The sequence below is a fragment of the Oncorhynchus gorbuscha genome, linkage group LG03 (genome assembly GCF_021184085.1).
Source record: "Oncorhynchus gorbuscha isolate QuinsamMale2020 ecotype Even-year linkage group LG03, OgorEven_v1.0, whole genome shotgun sequence".
Lineage (NCBI taxonomy): Eukaryota > Metazoa > Chordata > Actinopteri > Salmoniformes > Salmonidae > Oncorhynchus > Oncorhynchus gorbuscha.
The window spans coordinates 85,935,465-85,961,532 of NC_060175.1; the positions used below are offsets into that span (position 1 = coordinate 85,935,465).

The 26,068-nt window shown below is 42.7% G+C and overlaps 1 protein-coding gene across 7 annotated transcripts in view; it reads right to left on the bottom strand.

Annotated features, from left to right (window-relative positions):
- LOC124032088 (segment polarity protein dishevelled homolog DVL-1-like) overlaps positions 1–26,068 on the bottom strand; it is a 93,883-nt gene that overhangs the window by 9,934 nt on the left and 57,881 nt on the right. For 2 of the 7 annotated variants that reach the window (XR_006838205.1, XM_046344172.1), the window contains exons 5-16: positions 19,785–19,923; positions 19,622–19,666; positions 19,341–19,434; positions 19,159–19,228; positions 13,653–13,792; positions 9,845–9,921; positions 9,308–9,408; positions 9,011–9,088; positions 8,724–8,858; positions 6,615–6,782; positions 6,008–6,223; positions 5,674–5,724 (exon numbers count right to left, since the gene is read on the bottom strand). Coding sequence is in view for 6 of the 7 variants with exons in the window: in XM_046344172.1 (XP_046200128.1) it covers positions 5,714–5,724; positions 6,008–6,223; positions 6,615–6,782; positions 8,724–8,858; positions 9,011–9,088; positions 9,308–9,408; positions 9,845–9,921; positions 13,653–13,792; positions 19,159–19,228; positions 19,341–19,434; positions 19,622–19,666; positions 19,785–19,923 (1,274 nt within the window). In the remaining variant the exon portion in view is untranslated. The remainder of the gene's footprint in view (positions 1–5,673; positions 5,725–6,007; positions 6,224–6,614; positions 6,783–8,723; positions 8,859–9,010; positions 9,089–9,307; positions 9,409–9,844; positions 9,922–13,652; positions 13,793–19,158; positions 19,229–19,340; positions 19,435–19,621; positions 19,667–19,784; positions 19,924–26,068) is intronic. The other 5 variants (XM_046344166.1, XM_046344173.1, XM_046344169.1 and 2 more) reach the window with 4 other exon arrangements.

The window sequence follows — 26,068 nt, forward strand, 5'->3', positions numbered from 1 at the left end:
TTATCACCTGCATAACCTGTCTACCTGTCACCCCTAGCCCAGCCTAACCAGCCCAGCCTAACCTGTCTACTGTTGTCACCTCCCAGCCCAGCCGAACCTGTCTACTGCTGTGTCACCTCCCAGCCTAGCCTAACCTGTCTACTGCTATCATCTCCCAACCCTGCCTAACCTGTCTAACCTGTCTACTGCTGTCACCTCCCAGCCCTGTCTAACCTGTCTACTGCTGTCACCTCCCAGCCCAGCCTAACCTGTCTAACCTGTCTACTGCTGTCACCTCCCAGCCCAGCCTAACCTGTCTAACCTGTCTACTGTTATCACCTCCTAACCCAGCATAACCTGTCTAGTGCTGTCACCTCCTAACCCAGCATAACCTGTCTACTGCTGTCACCTCCCAGCCCAGCCTAACCTGTCTACTGTTATCACCTCCCAGCCCAGCCGAACCTGTCTACTGCTGTCACCTCCCAGCCTAGCCTAACCTGTCTACTGCTGTCACCTCCCAACCCAGCATAACCTGTTTACTGCTGTCATCTCCTAGCCCAGCCTAACCTGTCTACTGTTGTCACCTCCCAGCCCTGCCTAACCTGTCTACTGCTGTCACCTCCCAACCCAGCATAACCTGTTTACTGCTGTCACCTGCCAGCCCAGCCTAACCTGTCTAACCTGTCTACTGCTGTCACCTCCCAGCCCTGTCTAACCCAGTCTACTGCTGTCACCTCCCAGCTCAGCATAACCTGCCTACTGCTGTCATCTCCCAGCCCAACCTGTCTAATCTGTCTACTGTTGTCACCTCCTAACCCAGCCTAACCTGTCTACTGCTGTCACCTCCTAACCCAGCCTAACCTGTCTACTGCTGTCACCTCCTAATCTGCCTAACCTGTCTACTGCAGTCACCTCCTTACCCAGCCTAACCTGTCTACTGCTGTCACCTCCTAACCCAGCCTAACCTGTCTACTGCTGTCACCTCCTAATCTGCCTAACCTGTCTACTGCAGTCACCTCCTAACCCAGCCTAACCTGTCTACTGCTGTCACCTCCTAACCCAGCCTAACCTGTCTACTGCTGTCACATCCTAATCTGTCTAAACTGTCTACTGCTGTCACCTCTTAATCTGCCTAACCTGTCTACTGCAGTCACCTCCCAACCCAGCATAACCTGCCTACTGCTGTCACCTCCCAGCCCAACCCAGCCTAACCTGTCTACTGTTATCACCTCCCAACCCAGCGTAACCTGCCTACTGCTGTCACCTCCCAGCCCAACCTGTCTAACCTGTCTACTGTTGTCACGTCCCAAGCCAGCATAACCTGTTGACTGTTGTCACCTCCCAACCCAGCATAACCTGCCTACTGCTGTCATCTCCCAGCCCTGCCTAACCTGTCTAACCTGTCTACAGCTGTCACCTCCCAGCCCAACCTGTCTACTGCTGTCACCTCCCAGCCCAGCATAACCTGCCTACTGCTGTCACCTCCCAGCTCAACCTGTCTAACCTGTCTACTGCTGTCACCTCCCAGCCCAGCCTAACCTGTCTAACCTGTCTACTGCTGTCACCTCCCAGCCCAGCCTAACCTGTCTAACCTGTCTACTGTTATCACCTCCTAACCCAGCATAACCTGTCTACTGCTGTCACCTCCTAACTCAGCCTAACCTGTCTAGTGCTGTCACCTCCTAACCCAGCATAACCTGCCTACTGCTGTCACCTCCCAACCCAGCATAACCTGCCTACTGTTATCACCTTCTAACCCAGCATAACCTGTCTACTGCTGTCACCTCCCAACCCAGCCTAACCTGTCTACTATTATCACCTCCCAGCCCAGCCGAACCTGTTTACTGCTGTCATCTCCTAGCCCAGCCTAACCTGTCTACTGTTGTCACCTCCCAGCCCTGTCTAACCCAGTCTACTGCTGTCACCTCCCAGCCCAGCCTAACCTGTCTAACCTGTCTACTGCTGTCACCTCCCAGCCCTGTCTAACCCAGTCTACTGCTGTCACCTCCCAGCTCAGCCGAACCTGTCTACTGTTGTCACCTCCCAGCCTAGCCTAACCTGTCTACTGCTGTCACCTCCCAACCCAGCATAACCTGTCTACTGCTGTCATCTCCTAGCCTAGCCTAACCTGTCTACTGTTGTCACCTCCTAACCCAGCCTAACCTGTCCAGTGCTGTCACCTCCTAACCCAGCATAACCTGTCTACTGCTGTCACCTCCTAACCCAGCCTAACCTGTCTACTGTTGTCACCTCCCAACCCAGCATAACCTGTCTAGTGCTGTCACCTTCTAACCCAGCCTAACCTGTCTACTGCTGTCACCTTCTAACCCAGCCCAACCTGTCTACTGTTGTCACCTTCTAACCCAGCATAACCTGTCTACTGCTGTCACCTCCTAATCTGCCTAACCTGTCTACTGCAGTCACCTCCTTACCCAGCCTAACCTGTCTACTGCTGTCACCTCCTAACCCAGCCTAACCTGTCTACTGCTGTCACCTCCTAATCTGCCTAACCTGTCTACTGCAGTCACCTCCTAACCCAGCCTAACCTGTCTACTGCTGTCACCTCCTAACCCAGCCTAACCTGTCTACTGCTGTCACATCCTAATCTGTCTAAACTGTCTACTGCTGTCACCTCCTAATCTGCCTAACCTGTCTACTGCAGTCACCTCCCAACCCAGCATAACCTGCCTACTGCTGTCACCTCCCAGCCCAACCCAGCCTAACCTGTCTACTGTTATCACCTCCCAACCCAGCATAACCTGCCTACTGCTGTCACCTCCCAGCCCAACCTGTCTAACCTGTCTACTGTTGTCACGTCCCAAGCCAGCATAACCTGTTGACTGTTGTCACCTCCCAACCCAGCATAACCTGCCTACTGCTGTCACCTCCCAGCCCTGCCTAACCTGTCTAACCTGTCTACAGCTGTCACCTCCCAGCCCAACCTGTCTACTGCTGTCACCTCCCAGCCCAGCATAACCTGCCTACTGCTGTCACCTCCCAGCTCAACCTGTCTAACCTGTCTACTGCTGTCACCTCCCAGCCCAGCCTAACCTGTCTAACCTGTCTACTGCTGTCACCTCCCAGCCCAGCCTAACCTGTCTAACCTGTCTACTGTTATCACCTCCTAACCCAGCATAACCTGTCTAGTGCTGTCACCTCCTAACCCAGCATAACCTGCCTACTGCTGTCACCTCCCAACCCAGCATAACCTGTCTACTGTTATCACCTCCTAACCCAGCATAACCTGTCTAGTGCTGTCACCTCCTAACCCAGCATAACCTGCCTACTGCTGTCACCTCCCAACCCAGCCTAACCTGTCTACTGTTATCACCTCCCAGCCCAGCCGAACCTGTTTACTGCTGTCATCTCCTAGCCCAGCCTAACCTGTCTACTGTTGTCACCTCCCAGCCCTGTCTAACCCAGTCTACTGCTGTCACCTCCCAGCCCAGCCTAACCTGTCTAACCTGTCTACTGCTGTCACCTCCCAGCCCTGTCTAACCCAGTCTACTGCTGTCACCTCCCAGCTCAGCCGAACCTGTCTACTGCTGTCATCTCCTAGCCTAGCCTAACCTGTCTACTGTTGTCACCTCCTAACCCAGCCTAACCTGTCCAGTGCTGTCACCTCCTAACCCAGCATAACCTGTCTACTGCTGTCACCTCCTAACCCAGCCTAACCTGTCCAGTGCTGTCACCTCCTAACCCAGCATAACCTGTCTACTGCTGTCACCTCCTAACCCAGCCTAACCTGTCTACTGCTGTCACCTCCTAACCCAGCCTAACCTGTCTACTGTTGTCACCTCCCAACCCAGCATAACCTGTCTAGTGCTGTCACCTTCTAACCCAGCCTAACCTGTCTACTGTTGTCACCTCCCAACCCAGCATAACCTGTCTAGTGCTGTCACCTTCTAACCCAGCATAACCTGTCTACTGTTGTCACCTTCTAACCCAGCCTAACCTGTCTACTGTTGTCACCTCCTAACCCAGCCTAACCTGTCTACTGTTGTCACCTCCCAGCCCAGCCTAACCTGTCTAACCTGTCTACTGTTGTCACCTCCCAGCCCTGTCTAACCTGTCTACTGCTGTCACCTCCCAGCCCAGCCTAACCTGTCTAACCTGTCTACTGCTGTCACCTCCCAGCCCAGCCTAACCTGTCTACTGCAGTCACCTCCCAGCCCAGCCTAACCTGTCTACTGCAGTCACCTCCCAACTCAGCCTGTCTACTGCTGTCACCTCCCAGCCCAGCCTAACCTGTCTACTGCAGTCACCTCCCAGCCCAGCCTAACCTGTCTACTGCAGTCACCTCCCAACCCAGCCTGTCTACTGCTGTCACCTCCCAACCCAGCCTGTCTACTGCTGTCACCTCCCAACCCGGCCTGTCTACTGCTGTCAGCTCCCAACCCAGCCTACCCTTTTCAAACCCAGTCTAGCCCAGCCCCATCTAACCCAGAGCGGCTCCCTCTATTTCATTCTAGTCTATCCCATATCCTGTTCTGGTCCAACTGCAGCCTAACTTACTTTACAGCAAATTCACTGAATGACGAGTTTGAGCAATGAAATGTCCTCAGATACTCGCCAACAAATGTCTCTCTCTCTCTCTCTCTCTCTCTCTCTCTCTCTCTCTCTCTCTCTCTCTCTCTCTCTCTCTCTCTCTCTCTCTCTCTCTCTCTCTCTCTCTCTCTCTCTCTCTCACGCACACACTCTCGCACGCACACACACACACACACACACACACACACACACACACACACACACACACACACACACACACACACACACACACACACACACACACACACACACACACACACACACACACACACACACACACACACACACACACACACACACACACACACACACACACATTCTCATAATGAACATCCACAGATGCTCGCCTGGAAGTGCCAAATGAAAAAAACACTGCAAATGTCAATCAAGACATGCAGCAAAAGATGAAAGGGAATAAAACAACTTATGTAAAAGATGAAGATGAGATGTAAACATACTGAGGGTATGTACTGTGGTTAGAACATTGGACTAGTAACCGAAAGGTTGCAAGTTCAAATCCCCGAGCTGACAAGGTACAAAATCTGTTGTTCTGCCCCTGAACAGGCAGTTAATTGAAAATAAGAATTTGTTCTTAACTGACTTGCCTAGTAAAAGGTAAAAGGTAAAACAAAAAAAAACAAAAAAACTGAGGGTCCTACAACTGTCCTACTGATGACTCATCCTAATGACTCTTCAGCCCTAAGGAACTGGCTCATTACCGTATCAGGACAGTCCAGGACATGAGGTCTGAATGCAATGGGAATCCTTTGGAAATAATGGGAGATGACTAAAAACATGTGATGACAACGTCTGGATGATTGACTTCATAGTGATTTGAACAGAAGCTGGAAATCAGACAGAAGAGCAATACGATGACAAATGTGAAACAAAAGACCAAAAGATCTCCATGCAGACTAGTTATTACCACCCCACCCTGATGCCACTCTCCCTCAGTGCCATGTCAGTGCAGTACCCTGTCGGAACGATTACAAACCGTGCAGCAGAAACAGCGCAATGTAATGTGTAGTGTCATGTTGAAATCAAACAAAATATAGTTCAAGAATTGTTGGGAGGGTGGGACCTCATTTGATCATTTCGTGCAAGCAATAATCAGCCAAAAGCGGATACGGTCTTTAGTGTACACACCCAGTACTGAAGAGCCGTCCTCTGCATGAACCATGTTGAATCATGATCGACCTTGACAATATAAGACCATTTTAGAACACCCTCTATTAAATAAATATGTATCTCTGTGCGTGTGACATCTTAGGTCAACTTAATTTCCAAGCAGGCCAAGCAGGCTAACCTGAACAGCCATATGCCTTATGGAATTTAAATACAATATTTTGTTAACAGTTGACATTAGCTGTCATGAAAAGTAACGCAGTGACATACAGTATATGGTCAAATGAGTCATCCACTCTGACCCATTCATATTGATGAGGAAGTTAGAGTTAGCAGCCCTGACCTGCAGACTCACCCTCACTGTTGTGGCTGCCAGCACTCCCACTGTGGAAACTGTGGCAGGGGTCTGAGTAACCCGGTGGGAAGCCTGCAGGTGCGGAGGGGAAGGGGGGGTAGGGGAATGGCTGACCCCCCAGGGGCCACGGGTTGGTGGCAGGGGGGGGGGGGGCCAGGGTGTCCTGCTCAGAGCCCCCACCACTGGAACCCTCGTTCAGGTTGAGAGACGCCATGTCTGAAAGAGAGAGCAAAAGATGAGTGAGAGAGAGTGAGAGAGTGAGAGAGTGAGAGAGAGAGAGAGAGAGAGAGAGAGAGAGAGAGAGAGAGAGAGAGAGAGAGAGAGAGAGAGAGAGAGAGAGAGAGAGAGAGAGAGAGAGAGAGAGAGAGAGAGAGAGAGAGAGAGTTAGTGAGGTAGCCCCTCCATGACAGGTAAAAAACACAACACATTGGACTCTACAGTACAATTAACACATTGGACTCTACAGTACAATTAACACATTGGACTCTACAGTACAATTAACACATTGGACTCTACAATACACTTAACACAAGTAAAAATACACTTCTACACAATGATACAATCCAGTAGATAATATATGACTGTCAAAGTGTCTCAGTGTCAGTACTTTGGCAGAGGTCTCCGAAGGTGTAGTAGCACTGCTCTGAGAAGGTGATCTTGTTGACGGTGTGTCTCAGGTAGCCATGTTTCAGCAGACTGCTGGCATACTTCCTGGCATCCCTCCTGTCCTTGAAGCCCTCCACCCTCGAGTAGAGCCAGTCCACCACGTCAGCACCTGGCACAGCGACACACACAGCAACACACTGTTTTAGACTGTAGTCTGAATCACAACCTCACAACATCGAGTAGAGCCAGTCCACCACGTCAGCACCTGGCACAGCGACACACACAGCAACACACTGTTTTAGGCTGTAGTCTGAATCACAACGTTGAGTAGAGCCAGTCCACCACGTCAGCACCTGGCACAGCGACACACACAGCAACACACTGTTTTAGACTGTAGTCTGAATCACAACGTTGAGTAGAGCCAGTCCACCACGTCAGCACCTGGCACAGCGACACACACAGCAACACACTGTTTTAGGCTGTAGTCTGAATCACAACCTCACAACGTCGAGTAGAGCCAGTCCACCACGTCAGCACCTGGCACAGCGACACACACAGCAACACACTGTTTTAGACTGTAGTCTGAATCACAACCTCACAACGTCGAGTAGAGCCAGTCCACCACGTCAGCACCTGGCACAGCGACACACACAGCAACACACTGTTTTAGACTGTAGTCTGAATCACAACATCGAGTAGAGCCAGTCCACCACGTCAGCACCTGGCACAGCGACACACACAGCAACACACTGTTTTAGGCTGTAGTCTGAATCACAACCTCACAACGTTGAGTAGAGCCAGTCCACCACGTCAGCACCTGGCACAGCGACACACACAGCAACACACTGTTTTAGACTGTAGTCTGAATCACAACCTCACAACGTCGAGTAGAGCCAGTCCACCACGTCAGCACCTGGCACAGCGACACACACAGCAACACACTGTTTTAGACTGTAGTCTGAATCACAACCTCACAACGTCGAGTAGAGCCAGTCCACCACGTCAGCACCTGGCACAGCGACACACACAGCAACACACTGTTTTAGACTGTAGTCTGAATCACAACATCGAGTAGAGCCAGTCCACCACGTCAGCACCTGGCACAGCGACACACACAGCAACACACTGTTTTAGGCTGTAGTCTGAATCACAACCTCACAACGTTGAGTAGAGCCAGTCCACCACGTCAGCACCTGGCACAGCGACACACACAGCAACACACTGTTTTAGACTGTAGTCTGAATCACAACCTCACAACGTCGAGTAGAGCCAGTCCACCACGTCAGCACCTGGCACAGCGACACACACAGCAACACACTGTTTTAGACTGTAGTCTGAATCACAACATCGAGTAGAGCCAGTCCACCACGTCAGCACCTGGCACAGCGACACACACAGCAACACACTGTTTTAGACTGTAGTCTGAATCACAACCTCACAACGTCGAGTAGAGCCAGTCCACCACGTCAGCACCTGGCACAGCGACACACACAGCAACACACTGTTTTAGACTGTAGTCTGAATCACAACGTCGAGTAGAGCCAGTCCACCACGTCAGCACCTGGCACAGCGACACACACAGCAACACACTGTTTTAGACTGTAGTCTGAATTACAACGTCGAGTAGAGCCAGTCCACCACGTCAGCACCTGGCACAGCGACACACACAGCAACACACTGTTTTAGACTGTAGTCTGAATCACAACGTCGAGTAGAGCCAGTCCACCACGTCAGCACCTGGCACAGCGACACACACAGCAACACACTGTTTTAGGCTGTAGTCTGAATCACAACCTCACAACGTCGAGTAGAGCCAGTCCACCATGTGACATAGCAGCACACACAGGATAAGAAGACTGTAGTCTGCTCTACAACAGCACACACTCATACAGGATTATATTACCCTATAATACTGATAGCATATACTAACTACACCACATCAAGCAAGTAGATGTTATGTTGACACTATCAAGGAAATGTTTTGCAAACGACATCACAGTTTAACAGTAAGGGAAGTGATTGCTGTTTCAAGTCCAACTTTAAGCCCTTAATTTACTCAATTTAAATGGTACATTATTAGTAGTAATCAGTGTCCCCCAGTCCCTCTCACCGATGACAGCGTTGCCAATGGTGATCTTCAACCACATCCTGTCCCGGATCTCCAGACCAGAGTCAGGCAGCTGCATCACCTTGACGATGGTTGATATGTCCGTCTTACTCGCAGATAGTGGCAAGTCGTCAAATTCTGAAGGGGAGAGGAGGTTGAGACACAGCACATTCACAGACAGTGACTGACAACAGATTCTGTATGTGGCCTTTCTAGTACTGTGAGAGTGCAGCTATGTCTAGTGATTGCAGTAGTTTGTGTGTGTGACTGTGGTCATAGTGTGGTCATACCGTAGTGTGGGTATGGTCCGGTCAGGGCAGTTGTGTGGGAGATCCAGGCAGCAGGGTCGATGGGCCTTACTGGTTCAGCTGCACAAACATAACACACACACACACACAGCCAGGTAGAACACATTACCTCCATCATATACTGTGAGTTAGCCAGTATTTGTGGTGAAACTTTTCTACTCTACATGAATTTATAAGCACAAACACTGAGATTTTCAAAACATTTCAAAAAGTATTTTAAAAGTTTCTAAAGTGAGTTTCCAGCAGAGTTTGAGAACCCTGTTTGTAAGTGGTAATAACCTGTTGTTGGTGGAACATCGGTGAGTGTCTTACCCCGGGGGATGGTGAAGTAGCTTCGTGGAGACGGGTCCCAACACTTGGCCACAGTAAGACTAATAGGACTGGAGAACACATGGGGAGACCATCAGTTACAATACATGCATATTCTACTCACTTCTACAGCTCCTGCACAGTTAAAGGAACAAGAGGAAACAATAGAGAGGAAAGGAAATGATTGGTTGAACTACAAGATTTATGGAGAGAAATATTACTACAATACAATAGTCAATCAATAGTCAATCACGCAGGAGCTGTTTAAAATACAAAACCACGGTTATCCAATCAGAGGTCAGCATCAACTGATACCTCTAATAAAACACTAATATACTCCAGTCTTACCATCGCTCAGCTTTAAATCCTGTAAATACCCAACAGCCATGTTATTTGACTGTCTGTCCTGACCTGTGACCATGTTCACACGCAACATTTGAACATCGCTTGAAATGTTTTCTGGGTTATCGTTAACAATCCTGCATTGTAACACAGTACTGCTCTTACCCTGTTTTGGAGACAATCTCTCTCAGGATCCTCACAGCGTCATCGTTGCTCATGTTCTCAAAGTTCACATCGTTCACCTGGGGAACACAAGCACACAGTTAACGTCCATGTTCACAGATCACGTCTTTAAAATGAACAAGTGGTTGGACAAAAGGATCAAGTGGTTGGACAAAAGGATCAAGTGTTTGGACACAAGGATCAAGTGGTTGGACAAAAGGATCAAGTGGTTGGACAAAAGGAACAAGTGGTTGGACAAAAGGAACAAGTGGTTGGACAAAAGGATCAAGTGGTTGGACAAAAGGAACAAGTGGTTGGACAAAAGGATCAAGTGGTTGGACAAAAGGAACAAGTGGTTGGACAAAAGGAACAAGTGGTTGGACAAAAGGAACAAGTATTTGGACAAAAGGAACAAGTGGTTGGACAAAAGGAACAAATGGTTGGACAAAAGGAACAAGTGGTTGGACAAAAGGAACAAGTGGTTGGACAAAAGGAACAAATGGTTGGACAAAAGGAACAAATGGTTGGACAAAAGGAACAAGTGGTTGGACAAAAGGAACAAATGGTTGGACAAAAGGAACAAGTGGTTGGACAAAAGGAACAAGTGGTTGGACAAAAGGAACAAGTGGTTAGACAAAAGGAACAAGTGGTTGGACAAAAGGAACAAGTGAATAAAGAAACACAAAATAAACACACACACACACACACACACACACACACACACACACACACACACACACACACACACACACACACACACACACACACACACACACACACACACACACACACACACACACACACACACACACACACACACACACACACACACACACACACGTGGGCTTTCAGACGCATATACAAGCTAGTAAATCCTAAGCAGCTTTATACTGCATGTATGTATGGGTGGAAAACCAATAAATTAGGTTAATAAATGCTGAATCCACAATAACTAGAGATCAGCCACCATGTATATTGTGTACAAGAGGAGGCGTGGCCAGAGAGGTTAGTCTGAGTCCAGCCATACACACGTCAAAGAGAACTAACAACAGGGAGGAAAAGGAAAGACAGAAAAACAAGTCATAGAAAAGAGGGTTATGGGGAGGGAAGTGATGAGGACCATTACAGATGGTTGTCAATAGGTCACAACAAAGCTAGGCAGAAACACAGGGCCTGTTTCCCCTTTCCCTCATTGTGTCAAACACACCGTATCCAAACATTATTGGGAATGCTATGGAAATCACAAAGCAAGTTTTTCCATTTGCAAGCACTGGCTCATTCCCTCAACAAACCATACAAATATGGTCAAAATATCTCGCGCAGAATGCAACATATAGAATAACCTTAGAATATTGCATATAGAATAAATGTTAGGTCCATTAACTTCTTCGATATAGGGGGAGCTCTTTTAATTTTTGGATAACATTCCCGTTTTAAACAAGATATTTTGTCACGAAAAGATGCTCGACTATGCATATAATTGACAGCTTTGGAAAGAAAACACTCTGACGTTTCCAAAACTGCAAAGATATTATCTGTGAGTGCCACAGAACTGATGCTACAGGCGAAACCAAGATGAAATTTCAAACAGGAAATGCCCCAGATTTGTGTTCCAATGTCTCCCTATATGGCTGTGAATGCGCCAGGAATGAGCTTACACTTTCTGTCATTTCCCCAAGGTGTCTGCAGCATTGTGACATATTTGTAGGCATATCATTGGAAGATTGACCATTTTACACTACATCTACCAGGTGCTCGCTTGGTGTTCTCCGTCGCAATTATTGCGTAATCTCCAGCCGCGTGTATTTTTCCATTTGCTTCCGAGGAGAAACCCAACTGCCACGAATTATTTATCATCGAATAGATATGTGAAAAACACCTTGAGGATTGATTCTAAACAACGTTTGCCATGTTTCTGTCGATATTATGGAGTTAATTTGGAAAAAAGTTTGGCGTTGTAATGACTGAATTTTCGGGGTTTTTACTTAGCCAAACGTGATGAACCAAACGGAGCGATTTCTCCTACACAAATAATATTTTTGGAAAAACTGAACATTTGCTATCTAACTGAGAGTCTCCTCATTGAAAACATCTGAAGTTCTTCAAAGGTAAATTATTTTATTTGAATGCTTTTCTTGTTTTTGTGAAACTGTTGCCTGCTGAATGCTAGGCTTAATGCTATGCTAGCTATCAATACTCTTACACAAATGCTTGTGTAGCTATGGTTGAAAAGCATATTTTGAAAATCTGAGATGACAGTGTTGTTAACTTCTTAAGCCTAGCCCTGTTTACTGCCACTAATGGAGGAATTGGGTACCCATATAAAACAGGATAAATTTTTGTCAAAAGTTGCTAATATAAAAAATATTATCGAATAGAAAACACTCTAAAGCTTCTAAAACCGTTTACATTTTGTCTCTATGTAAAGCAGAAGTCTCAGGGCATGCATTCTCCCAAAATCTCTCTTGTCATGGAAAAAGTTGGCCCAACTTTGATGTCATCTTAAACGCCTTCCCAAACAACTACCGCTCTGGGAACTGTTCCTACGTGTTCAGCGCGAAGCCTGCTTTCAATGGGGCTTCTCATTGTGTGAATCGCGCGCTCACGAGACGTTGAGCGCGCGTGTATGTTTAAGTGTACGTTTATGCGCGCTCTGCTCCCGCTCGCTCTTTTCTTCAGGATCAATGACAAGACGTGTGTGTTTCGCTTCGTCCTCACAATTACTGTACACCTTTATAACATGTTAAAGCTTAATTATGAACATAGTTTGACAAGTTTACTCGACATATAATATATAATTTCGACGTTTTGGTGCGCATCCACTTGAAATTTGCCTACATTTCGACCGAAAAGTGGCTATTTTGAGAACCGAAAGACGCAGACTTGAAAACTAAATGCTGTTTTGGTAAGTATAATCCCTTCCAGGTCTTTTGATGGAAGAACAGCAAAGGTAAGGGAAAATTTATGTGTTAATTTTGGGTTTCTGTCGACTCCAAGATAGAGGAGGCATAATGATACATTTGGAGCGCCGACTCCTAGTATAGCCTAGTAAACGCAAACTGTAACGTTAAAAATAAATGTAACACAGCGATTGCATTTAGAAGAAGTGTATCTTCCTATACATATGTAAAACATGCATATTTAGTCAAAGTTTATGATGTGTATTCCTTGTTAGCTGACGTTATCTGCCGGAGCTATTTCATTTCTCCTGACATTTTAGTAGCATTTTTTGAACGATGCGTCATTGTAAACAGAGATTTATGGATATATATTGCAGATTATTGAAAAAAAAATGAATGTACTGTGTAACATGTTATATTACTGTCATCTGATGAAGATTTCAAAAGGTTAGTGAAATGATTTTTTTTTAAATCCTGCGTTTGTTGATTGCATATTTTTTCCTACTTGGCTATGCTAATGAGCTATGTCTGCGGTGGTGGTTTGACATAAATATGTGCTATGTTTTCGCCGTAAAACATTTTAGAAATCTGACTTGTTGCTTGGATTCACAACGAGTGTAGCTTTAATTCAATACCCTGCATGTGTATTTTAATGAACGTTTGAGTTTTAACTAATACTATTAGCATTTAGCGCAGCGCATTTGCATTTCCAGAGCTCTAGATGGGACGCCTGCGTGCCAGGTAGAAGCAAGAGGTTAACAAAAGGCTAAGCTTGTGAGTGAATATATTTCTTTCATTTCATTTGCGATTTTCATGAATAGTTAGCGTTGCGTTATGGTAATGAGCTTGAGGCTATGATTACGCTCCCGGATACGGGATTGCTCGACGCAAGAAGTTAATAGTGGGTGTACCTGTAGGAGCATGTCCCCAGGTTCTATCCTGCCGTCTGCAGCCACAGCTCCTCCCTTCATGATGGAGCCGATGTAGATCCCCCCGTCCCCCCGGTCGTTACTCTGCCCCACGATACTGATACCCAGGAAGTTATACTTCTCTGGAGGAGAGACAGAAACAAGTCTGTTTACAGTCAATGGACTCTGATGATATCTGTTTCAAACACTATAACTCTGATGATATCTGCATAAAACACTATAACTCTGATGATATCTGCATAAAACACTATAACTCTGATGATATCTGCATAAAACACTATAACTCTGATGATATCTGCATAAAACACTAACTCTGATGATATCTGTATCAAACACTATGAACTCTGATGATATATGTATCAAACACTATGAACTCTGATGATATCTGTATCAAACACTATGAACTCTGATGATATCTGCATAAAACACTATAACTCTGATGATGTCTGTATCAAACGCTATAACTCTGATGATATCTGCATAAAACACTATAACTCTGATGATATCTGTATCAAACACTATAACTCTGATGATATCTGCATCAAACACTATAACTCTGATGATATCTGTATCAAACACTATAACTCTGATGATGTCTGTATCAAACGCTATAACTCTGATGATATCTGCATAAAACACTATAACTCTGATGATATCTGTATCAAACACTATAACTCTGATGATATCTGCATAAAACGCTATAACTCTGATGATATCTGTATCAAACACTATGAACTCTGATATTTGTATCAAACACTATGAACTCTGATGATATCTGTATCAAACACTATAACTCTGATGATATCTGCATATCTGTATCAAACACTATGAACTCTAATGATATCTGTATCAAACACTATAACTCTAATGATATCTGTATCAAACACTATAACAAACACTATGAACTCTGATGATATCTGTATCAAACACTATGAACTCTGATATTTGTATCAAACACTATGAACTCTGATGATATATGTATCAAACACTATAACTCTGATGATATCTGTATCAAACACTATGAACTCTGATGATATCTGTATCAAACCCTATGAACTCTGATATTTTTATTAAAGAAAATGAACTCTGATGATATCTGTATCAAACTCTATGAACTCTGATGATATCTGTATCAAACACTATGAACTCTGATGATATCTGTATCAAACACTATGAACTCTGATATCTGTATCAAACACTATGAACTCTGATGATATCTGTATCAAACACTATGAACTCTGATGATATCTGTATCAAACACTATGAACAAACACTCTCTGAATGATATCTGTATCAAACACTATGAACTCTGATGATATCTGTATCAAACATATGAACTCTAATGATATATGTATCAAACACTATGAACTCTAATGATATCTGTATCAAACACTATGAACTCTGATGATATCTGTATCAAACATATGAACTCTGATGATATCTGTATCAAACACTATGAACTCTGATGATATCTGTATCAAACACTATGAACTCTGATGATATCTGTATCAAACCCTATGAACTCTGATATTTCTATTAAAGAAAATTAACTCTGATGATATCTGTATCAAACACTATGAACTCTGATGATATTTGTATCAAACACTATGAATTCTGATATTTGTATTAAACAAAATGAACTCTGATGATATCAGTATCAAACACTATTAACTCTGATGATATTTGTAACAAACATATGAACTCTGATGATATCTGTATCAAACACTATGAACTCTGATGATATCTGAACTCTGATGATATCATCAAAACACTATGAACTCTGATGATATCTGTATCAAACACTATGAACTCTGATGATATCTGTATCAAACACTATGAACTCTGATGATATCTGTATCAAACACTATGAACTCTGATGATATCTGTATCAAACACTATGAACTCTGATGATATCTGTATCAAACACTATGAACTCTGATATTTGTATTAAACAAAATGAACTCTGATGATATCTGTATCAAACACTATGAACTCTGATGATATCTGTGATCAAACACTATGAACTCTGATGATATCTGTATCAAACACTATGAACTCTGAACTCAAACACTGAACTGATATTTGTATCAAACACTATGAACTCTGATGATATTGTATCAAACACTATGACCTCTGATGATATCTGTATCAAACACTATAACTCTGATGATATCTGTATCAAACATATGAACTCTGATGATATCTGTATCAAACACTATGAACTCTGATGATATCTGTATCAAACACTATGAACTCTGATGATATCTGTATCAAACATATGAACTCTGATGATATCTGATGATATCAAACACTATGAACTCTGATGATATCTGTATCAAACACATGAACTCTGATGATATCTGTATCAAACACTATGAACTCTGATGATATCTGTATCAAACACTATAACTCTGATGATATATCTGTATCAAACATGAACTCTGATGATATCTGTATCAAACACTATGAACTCTGATGATATCTGTATCAAACACTATGAACTCTGATGATATCTGATCAAACACTCTCTGATATAAACACTATAACTCTGATGATATCTGTATCAAACACTATGAACTCTGATGATATCTGTATCAAACATATGAACTCTGAATGATATATGTATCAAACACTATGAACTCTAATGATATCTGTATCAAACACTATGAACTCTGATGATATCTGTATCAAACACTATGAACTCTGATGATATCTGTATCAAACACTATGAACTCTGATGATATCTGTATCAAACACTATGAACTCTGATGATATCTGTATCAAACACTATGAACTCTGATGATATCTGTATCAAACATATGAACTCTAATGATATATGTATCAAACACTATGAACTCTAATGATATCTGTATCAAACACTATGAACTCTGATGATATCTGTATCAAACATATGAACTCTAATGATATATGTATCAAACACTATGAACTCTAATGATATCTGTATCAAACACTATGAACTCTGATGATATCTGTATCAAACATATGAACTCTGATGATATCTGTATCAAACACTATGAACTCTGATGATATCTGTATCAAACACTATGAACTCTGATGATATCTGTATCAAACCCTATGAACTCTGATATTTCTATTAAAGAAAATTAACTCTGATGATATCTGTATCAAACACTATGAACTCTGATGATATTTGTATCAAACACTATGAATTCTGATATTTGTATTAAACAAAATGAACTCTGATGATATCAGTATCAAACACTATTAACTCTGATGATATTTGTAACAAACATATGAACTCTGATGATATCTGTATCAAACACTATGAACTCTGATGATATCTGTATCAAACACTATGAACTCTGATGATATCTGTATCAAACTCTATGAACTCTGATGATATCTGTATCAAACACTATGAACTCTGATGATATCTGTATCAAACACTCTGATGATATCTATGAACTCTGAACTGATATCTGTATCAAACACTATGAACTCTGATGATATCTGTATCAAACACTAAACTCTGAAACTATGAACTATGAACTCTGATGATATCTGTATCAAACACTATGAACTCTGATGATATCTGTATCAAACACTATGAACTCTGATGATATCTGTATCAAACACTATGAACTCTGATGATATCTGTATCAAACACTATGAACTCTGATGATATCTGTATCAAACTCTATGAACTCTGATGATATCTGTATCAAACACTATGAACTCTGATGATATCTGCATAAAACACTATGAACTCTGATGATATCTGTATCAAACACTATGAACTCTGATGATATCTGTATCAAACACTATGAACTCTGATATTTGTATTAAACAAAATGAACTCTGATGATATCTGTATCAAACACTATGAACTCTGATGATATCTGTATCAAACACTATGAACTCTGATGATATCTGTATCAAACCCTATGAACTCTGATATTTCTATTAAACAAATTAACTCTGATGATATCTGTATCAAACACTATGAACTCTGATGATATCTGTATCAAACACTATGAACTCTGATGATATTTGTATCAATTCTGATATTTGTATTAAACAAAATGAACTCTGATGATATCTGTATCAAACAAACACTATGAACTCTGATGATATCTGTATCAAACACTATGAACTCTGATGATATCTGTATCAAACACTATGAACTCTGATGATATCTGTATCAAACCCTATGAACTCTGATATTTCTATTAAATCTGAAAATTAACTCTGATGATATCTGTATCAAACACTATGAACTCTGATGATATTTGTATCAAACACTATGAATTCTGATCAAACACTTTCTGATATTAAAACAAAATGAACTCTGATGATATCTGTATCAAACACTATGAACTCTGATGATATCTGTATCAAACACTATGAACTCTGATGATATCTGTATCAAACACTATGAACTCTGATGATATCTGTATCAAACACTATGAACTCTGATGATATCTGTATCAAACACTATGAACTCTGATGATATCTGTATCAAACCCTATGAACTCTGATATTTCTATTAAAGAAAATTAACTCTGATGATATCTGTATCAAACACTATGAACTCTGATGATATTTGTATCAAACACTATGAATTCTGATATTTGTATTAAACAAAATGAACTCTGATGATATCTGTATCAAACACTATTAACTCTGATGATATCTGTATCAAACATATGAACTCTGATGATATCTGTATCAAACACTATGAACTCTGATGATATCTGTATCAAACACTATTAACTCTGATGATATTTGTATCAAACATATGAACTCTAATGTATATGTATCAAACACTATGAACTCTGATGATATCTGTATCAAACACTATGAACTCTGATGATATCTGTATCAAACATATGAACTCTGATGATATCTGTATCAAACACTATGAACTCTGATGATATCTGTATCAAACACTATGAACTCTGATGTATCAAACACTATGAACTCTGATGATATCTGTATCAAACATATGAACTCTGATGATATCTGTATCAAACACTATGAACTCTGATGATATCTGTATCAAACACTATGAACTCTGATGATATCTGTATCAAACCCTATGAACTCTGATATTTCTATTAAAGAAAATTAACTCTGATGATATCTGTATCAAACACTATGAACTCTGATGATATTTGTATCAAACACTATGAATTCTGATATTTGTATTAAACAAAATGAACTCTGATGATATCAGTATCAAACACTATTAACTCTGATGATATTTGTATCAAACATATGAACTCTGATGATATCTGTATCAAACACTATGAACTCTGATGATATCTGTATCAAACACTATGAACTCTGATGATATCTGTATCAAACACTATGAACTCTGATGATATCTGTATCAAACACTATGAACTCTGATGATATCTGTATCAAACTCTATGAACTCTGATGATATTTAGTAGAAAAAAAGAGTCAGAGAGAAAAGAGATACATTAAAAGGGGAAAGACGTACCCATGTTGAGTGTGACAGTGATGATGTTTAGACTCATTGTGGAATCGGTGATGCTGCTGAAAGACGAAGACTGGAAAGGAGGGAGGCAGATAAAACAGTCACAAAGATATTCACATAACCATTGAGGTTATTTCTCTTTCACAGGCACATGGTATGTAGGAAAACCTGTGAGGGGAACTCACCCTGTCTATTTTGGCCACTTTGTGCCTCCGTCTGCGGCGTTTATGTCTGCGCATCAGCTGAGAGGACGAGCTCTGTTCTGTGGAGCTGCTGAGTCTGAGACACAATTCATCTCAATACAATATACATTGGTCCATGATACAGAAACAAGGGAAACACTGAAGAAGACACTGTGTGCTAAAACACGGGTGTTTAATAAACATTCGATATCTGAGAGCATATATAGAGTGTGCAACTATCTTTCTCTGTACATAACAGTACCCAGCCCCACCACACAACATACACTGCAGGTTGTGAGCAGCACAGGGTCAGCCGCAGGGCAGCACCCCTGGAGCAGGAAAGGGGAAGAGGTCAGAGGGGATATGGTGATTTGATTTAGTAAAGAACCACCGATGAAAAGAGAGGAAGATGACATACAGAGAGCGAGAGAAAGAGGGAGCATCTACCTGCTAGCGTCCTCATCTTCCTCACTGTCGACGAAGGAGCTGGACTCGAGCTCACTGCTCATTACTGAGGCACTGTCATAGCCCATGGCGGAGTCCCTTGCTGTGCGCTCCGACTTAGAGTGGCCGTTGATTCGAGGGACTGTTGATACGAGGGACAAAACAACAGGTCAGATATCAACAGTCAGATATCAACAGAACTAATGTTAACACTTGGATAGAAGTGTTCTTTGACGCATGTGTCACTCCACGGTGGTCTTCTGTAGCTCAGTTAGAAGAGCATGGCTCTTGCAACACCATGATAGTGGGTTCTAATCCCAGGACCACCAATACGTAAAAAATGTACGCTCGCAAGACGCTTGTACGCTGTTAGACGCTTTGGATAAAAGAGTCAGCTGAATGGCATACTTTACATCATGACACAGTGAAATACAACTCAGAGCTGAATGAGCTGATATCAGAGACCAACTGGGCAAGGAAGCATTTACTAGTGATTCACTATTACAAAAGGAAGCCCAGTGGCAAACATGGCTTCGTACCTTACTGTATGTGATGGTATGGTAAACATGGCATCGTACCTTACTGTATGCGATGGTATGGTAAACATGGCATCGTACCTTACTGTATGCGATGGTATGGTAAACATGGCATCGTACCTTACTGTATGTGATGGTATGGTAAACATGGCCTCGTACCTTACTGTATGTGATGGTATGGTAAACATGGCATCGTACCTTACTGTATGCGATGGTATGGTAAACATGGCCTCGTACCTTACTGTATGCGATGGTATGGTGAACATGGCTTCGTACCTTACTGTATGTGATGGTATGGTAAACATGGCCTCGTACCTTACTGTATGCGATGGTATGGTAAACATGGCATCGTACCTTACTGTATGTGATGGTATGGTAAACATAGCCTCGTACCTTACTGTATGTGATGGTATGGTAAACATGGCCTCGTACCTTACTGTATGTGATGGTATGGTAAACATGGCCTCGTACCTTACTGTATGTGATGGTATGGTAAACATGGCCTCGTACCTTACTGTATGTGATGGTATGGTAAACATGGCATCGTACCTTACTGTATGTGATGGTATGGTAAACATGGCCTCGTACCTTACTGTATGCGATGGTATGGTGAACATGGCTTCGTACCTTACTGTATGTGATGGTATGGTAAACGTGGCATCGTACCTTACTGTATGTGATGGTATGGTAAACGTGGCATCGTACCTTACTGTATATGATGGTATGGTAAAGATGGCATCGTACCTTACTGTATGTGATGGTATGGTAAAGATGGCATTGTACCTTATTGTATGTGATGGTATGGTAAACATGGCATCGTACCTTACTGTATGTGATGGTATGGTAAACATGGCCTCGTACCTTACTGTATGTGATGGTATGGTAAACATGGCATCGTACCTTACTGTATGTGATGGTATGGTAAACATGGCATCGTACCTTACTGTATGTGATGGTATGGTAAACATGGCATCATACCTTACTGTATGTGATGGTATGGTAAACATGGCTTCGTACCTTACTGTATGTGATGGTATGGTAAACATGGCATCGTACCTTACTGTATGTGATGGTATGGTAAACATGGCATCGTACCTTACTGTATGTGATGGTATGGTAAACATGGCATCGTACCTTACTGTATGTGATGGTATGGTAAAAACATGGCCTCGTACCTTACTGTATGTGATGGTATGGTAAACATGGCATCGTACCTTACTGTATGTGATGGTATGGTAAACATGGCATCGTACCTTACTGTATGTGATGGTATGGTAAACATGGCATCGTACCTTACTGTATGTGATGGTATGGTAAACATGGCATCGTACCTTACTGTATGTGATGGTATGGTAAACATGGCATCGTACCTTACTGTATGTGATGGTATGGTAAACATGGCATCGTACCTTACTGTATGTGATGGTATGGTAAACATGGCATCGTACCTTACTGTATGTGATGGTATGGTAAACATGGCATCGTACCTTACTGTATGTGATGGTATGGTAAACATGGCATCGTACCTTACTGTATGTGATGGTATGGTAAACATGGACTTGTGAATAACATCTTTATGCAGTGTATCATCAAATGTGATACCATAGACTTTAGTTAATGTATTATCAGTTGGTAGTATAAAATAAGAGCTACCTCTGATCTACCAAAACAATAACATCAGTGTCCTCAATTCCCAACACCTCTCTCCCACATCTACCCCCAATACATACAGTGGCATGGGAGGGGTCCTGTCTCAGCAGGGTGACAGCGGATTGGCTGGAAGGCTCTGGCAAAACGGCGAGGGCATGGCTGACCCTGCGTTCTCTGCGAGCGACCAAAACATTCCAATAATGTGGTGGTGCCCATTACTGACTCAGCCCAAAGTGTGTGCACGCACACACACACACACACACATACGCACACTCACACACACCACATACACACACCACATACACACACAAATAAACAGCAGAGCTGTATGTCTCAGGTGCAAAACTGAGACTGTCTGGTGTCTGTGTAGTGCTCTGTCCCCTCTCTCCCAGCTCCTGTCTGTCTCTCAACCCCTGTGAGAAGGACCAGGTTCTCTGCCCAATGACAGGCTGCTGGCAGGCAGACTCCAATCCTTATCTACAATGAAGGCAGTGGAAAAAGACCAAAACAAAATAGTGAATTTGGAGAAAGATACTGTGGAACGAAGAGAGATAACACAATCACTCAACATAATATTTTCTCCTTTTTGCTCATCACAGTCACAGTGTCTCACAGCGAGGGATCTTGACTTATTCAATTCTACAAATGTCTGACTCTTTTTTTTATTTTTATTTCACCTCTCATTTAACCAGGTAGGCTAGTTGAGAACAAGTTCTCATTTACAACTGTGACCTGGCCAAGATAAAGCATAGCAGTGTGAACAGACAACACAGAGTTACACATGGAGTAAACAATAAACAAGTCAATAACACAGTAGAAAAAAGAAAAAAAGAGTCTATATAGATTGTATGCAAAAGGCATGAGGAGGTAGGCGAATAATTACAATTTAGCAGATTAACACTGGAGTGACTCTTCCAGTCATGGGCACTGCGGTTGGCATACACCCGATTCATTGACATGTCATCTACTACTATACTCATTGACATGTCATCTACTACTATACTCATTGACATGTCATCTACTACTATACTCATTGACATGTCATCTACTACTATACTCATTGACATGTCATCTACTACTATACTCATTGACATGTCATCTACTACTATACTCATTGACATGTCATCTACTACTATACTCATTGACATGTCATCTACTACTATACTCATTGACATGTCATCTACTACTATACTCATTGACATGTCATCTACTACTATACTCATTGACATGTCATCTACTACTATACTCATTGACATGTCATCTACTACTATACTCATTGACATGTCATCTACTACTATACTCATTGACATGTCATCTACTACTATACTCATTGACATGTCATCTACTACTATACTCATTGACATGTCATCTACTACTATACTCATTGACATGTCATCTACTACTATACTCATTGACATGTCATCTACTACTATACTCATTGACATGTCATCTACTACTATACTCATTGACATGTCATCTACTACTATACTCATTAACATGTCATCTACTACTATACTCATTGACCAAACAATACAAAACCAATAAATCAAACCTATTCTATTTTGGGACACTGTGCTGTGAACTATAAGCCTTCAGTGCCAAAGCTGCCTTCTATCCTCCATTACTCAGATTGGATCAGGATTTTTTCATGGCATGATTTTAGAGCCATAAAGAGGGATTGGAATGTCATACGTTATCTGCTAAAATGAAGGTATTACGGTATGATAAGGTGGGTGATTATGTAGGATATAATAAACCATTATGATCGCTATCTACTAGACTGTCTAAAAAACAATCACTTAGGCTACTCCATTCACAAAACAGTCAAACTCTTCAATAGAATGTAGTCTACACAATAGGAAAATAAATACTTGCATGAGCACAAAAGATGTCTATAATAAAAAATGTCAGCAGCTGGATGATGATAATATTAGTTACTTCCTCGTTCAGCCATATTTGAATTTACTGCTGCAAAGGTTAGACAAGAACCTGCATTAACCTAAAATAAAGGACCTAAATCATTTACTTCCATCACACGTATCTACCATTTAACAGCCAGTGGACGACAAACTCCCCTATACAGCAATTCCATTAGCAAATTGTATTATCTTACCTCAACCGCGGGAGAGTCAGATCAGAGAGCCAGTGGGCTCGTGCGACGCACTGGGAAACTGAACGAATTGGTAGCGCGAAAATACTACCCCGCACTCCCATCCCATGGCACACGGCTGAATGTCTGATAATCTCTCTCTGACCTATCAGAGAACTGCATTCCAAAGCGCGGAGAGATTGCCCAGCATTTGATGGGATTTTATATGATGCACGAGCATATCTCTAACCGCCACAGGTGATGGTGCCATCAGGTGATGGTGCCATCAGGTGATGGTGCCATCAGGTGATGGTGCCATCAGGTGATTAACAGTGCCAAAGCCTCTCAGAAGCACAAAGCTCATGCTCTCACTTCATCACAATACACTTCACAAAATAGCAAATGTTTAAATGAAAATATTTTGCTAAACACTAGGTTCCAAGCATCTTAAACATTTAGGAATGCTCATTTGACCTCAATACATTTTAACTGAATATAAATATTCTGGATTATTGCTGCCTACATTTTGATTAGGCTATTATACAGTGATTCGTAAAACCACTCTGGAGTCAATACACCTATTGCAGGTGTCATAACAGTCCTGCCAAAGCCACAGCGTGATAAAGCCAGACAGACAGACAGACAGACAGACAGACAGACAGACAGACAGACAGACAGACAGACAGACAGACAGACAGACAGACAGACAGACAGACAGACAGACAGACAGACAGACAGACAGACAGACAGACAGACAGACAGACAGACAGACAGACAGACAGACAGACAGACAGACAGACAGACAGACAGACAGACAGACAGACAGACAGACAGACAGGGGTCTCAGTTCGCCTACTACCCCCCTCATCTCCCAGTGCAGGTAGCACAGCTAAAAGGCTTGTGGCCCTGAAACAGATCCTCTCCCATACCTCCACAGTGTCCTGTGGGCTCAGTCTCCAGCTGTCCACTCTCCTCACCCTGTCAAACACTGCATTATTAATCCATTCATTCTCACATACCTACAGCCAGAAATGAGAGAACAAGAGATATGTTTACCACTGTTAAAACACTGATTCACCCTGCTCAGTTCATTGTAAAGCAGGCTGCATACACACAGACACAGTGGCACTTAAAGAAAGAGGGGAATTCCTGCTATACTACTGCTGCAGTGCCAGGCAGGATAACTTTACATGTCGCTGGATGGGCATGGGCCTTTAAGTCAAGGACACAGATTGAATGACCACAATTGGCATTGTAGCGCTCTAAACAAATAAAGCCTGAATTTGATTATATTGAGCAGTGTAGGGCAGAGTTTTATGAGCCATGAAGCAGTGTGTTCTCCATGAGGGACATGCCCTGTTCCCTGACACTCTCATTTAATTAGCACTAACTAACTAGCAGGCCGGCAGGCAATGAAACCAGATGGAAGGAGGGGTGGAAGAGGGAGAGAGGGAGAGAGAGAGAGAGAGAGAGAGAGAGAGAGAGAGAGAGAGAGAGAGAGAGAGAGAGAGAGAGAGAGAGAGAGAGAGAGAGAGAGAGAGAGAGAGAGAGAGAGAGAGAGAGAGAGAGAGAGAGAGAGAGAGAGAGAGAGAGAGAGAGATTATTACAGTGGGGCTGCTACTGGCTGATATTTCTAGAGAGGGCCACAGGGACATGACACACAGCCCTATTTTCACTTTCTCAAATCAGAACTTAGCAGCGTTGCTAGAAAGACAAAGGTTGTAGTGAGAGGAGAAGAGATAGGTTACATGATTCCAGTTCTGTAGTTTGTTTCCCAGTAGGACAGCAGGTACACACATGCCCCTGCATTACAAATAGACTTCACAGCTCTCTCGTCTCTACAGTACCAACCAGCCTGATGCTTTATCTTGCTCATCCTAATTAAGCCACAGAAATGAATGAGTGTTTGGTTAATGAGCCTGGAGCTGCAGGATCCACACAGCCAGGCTTGCTGTGAACAGCAGAACAGGGGAGGAAGAGATGGAGTGATGAGATAAAGAGATAAAGGACTG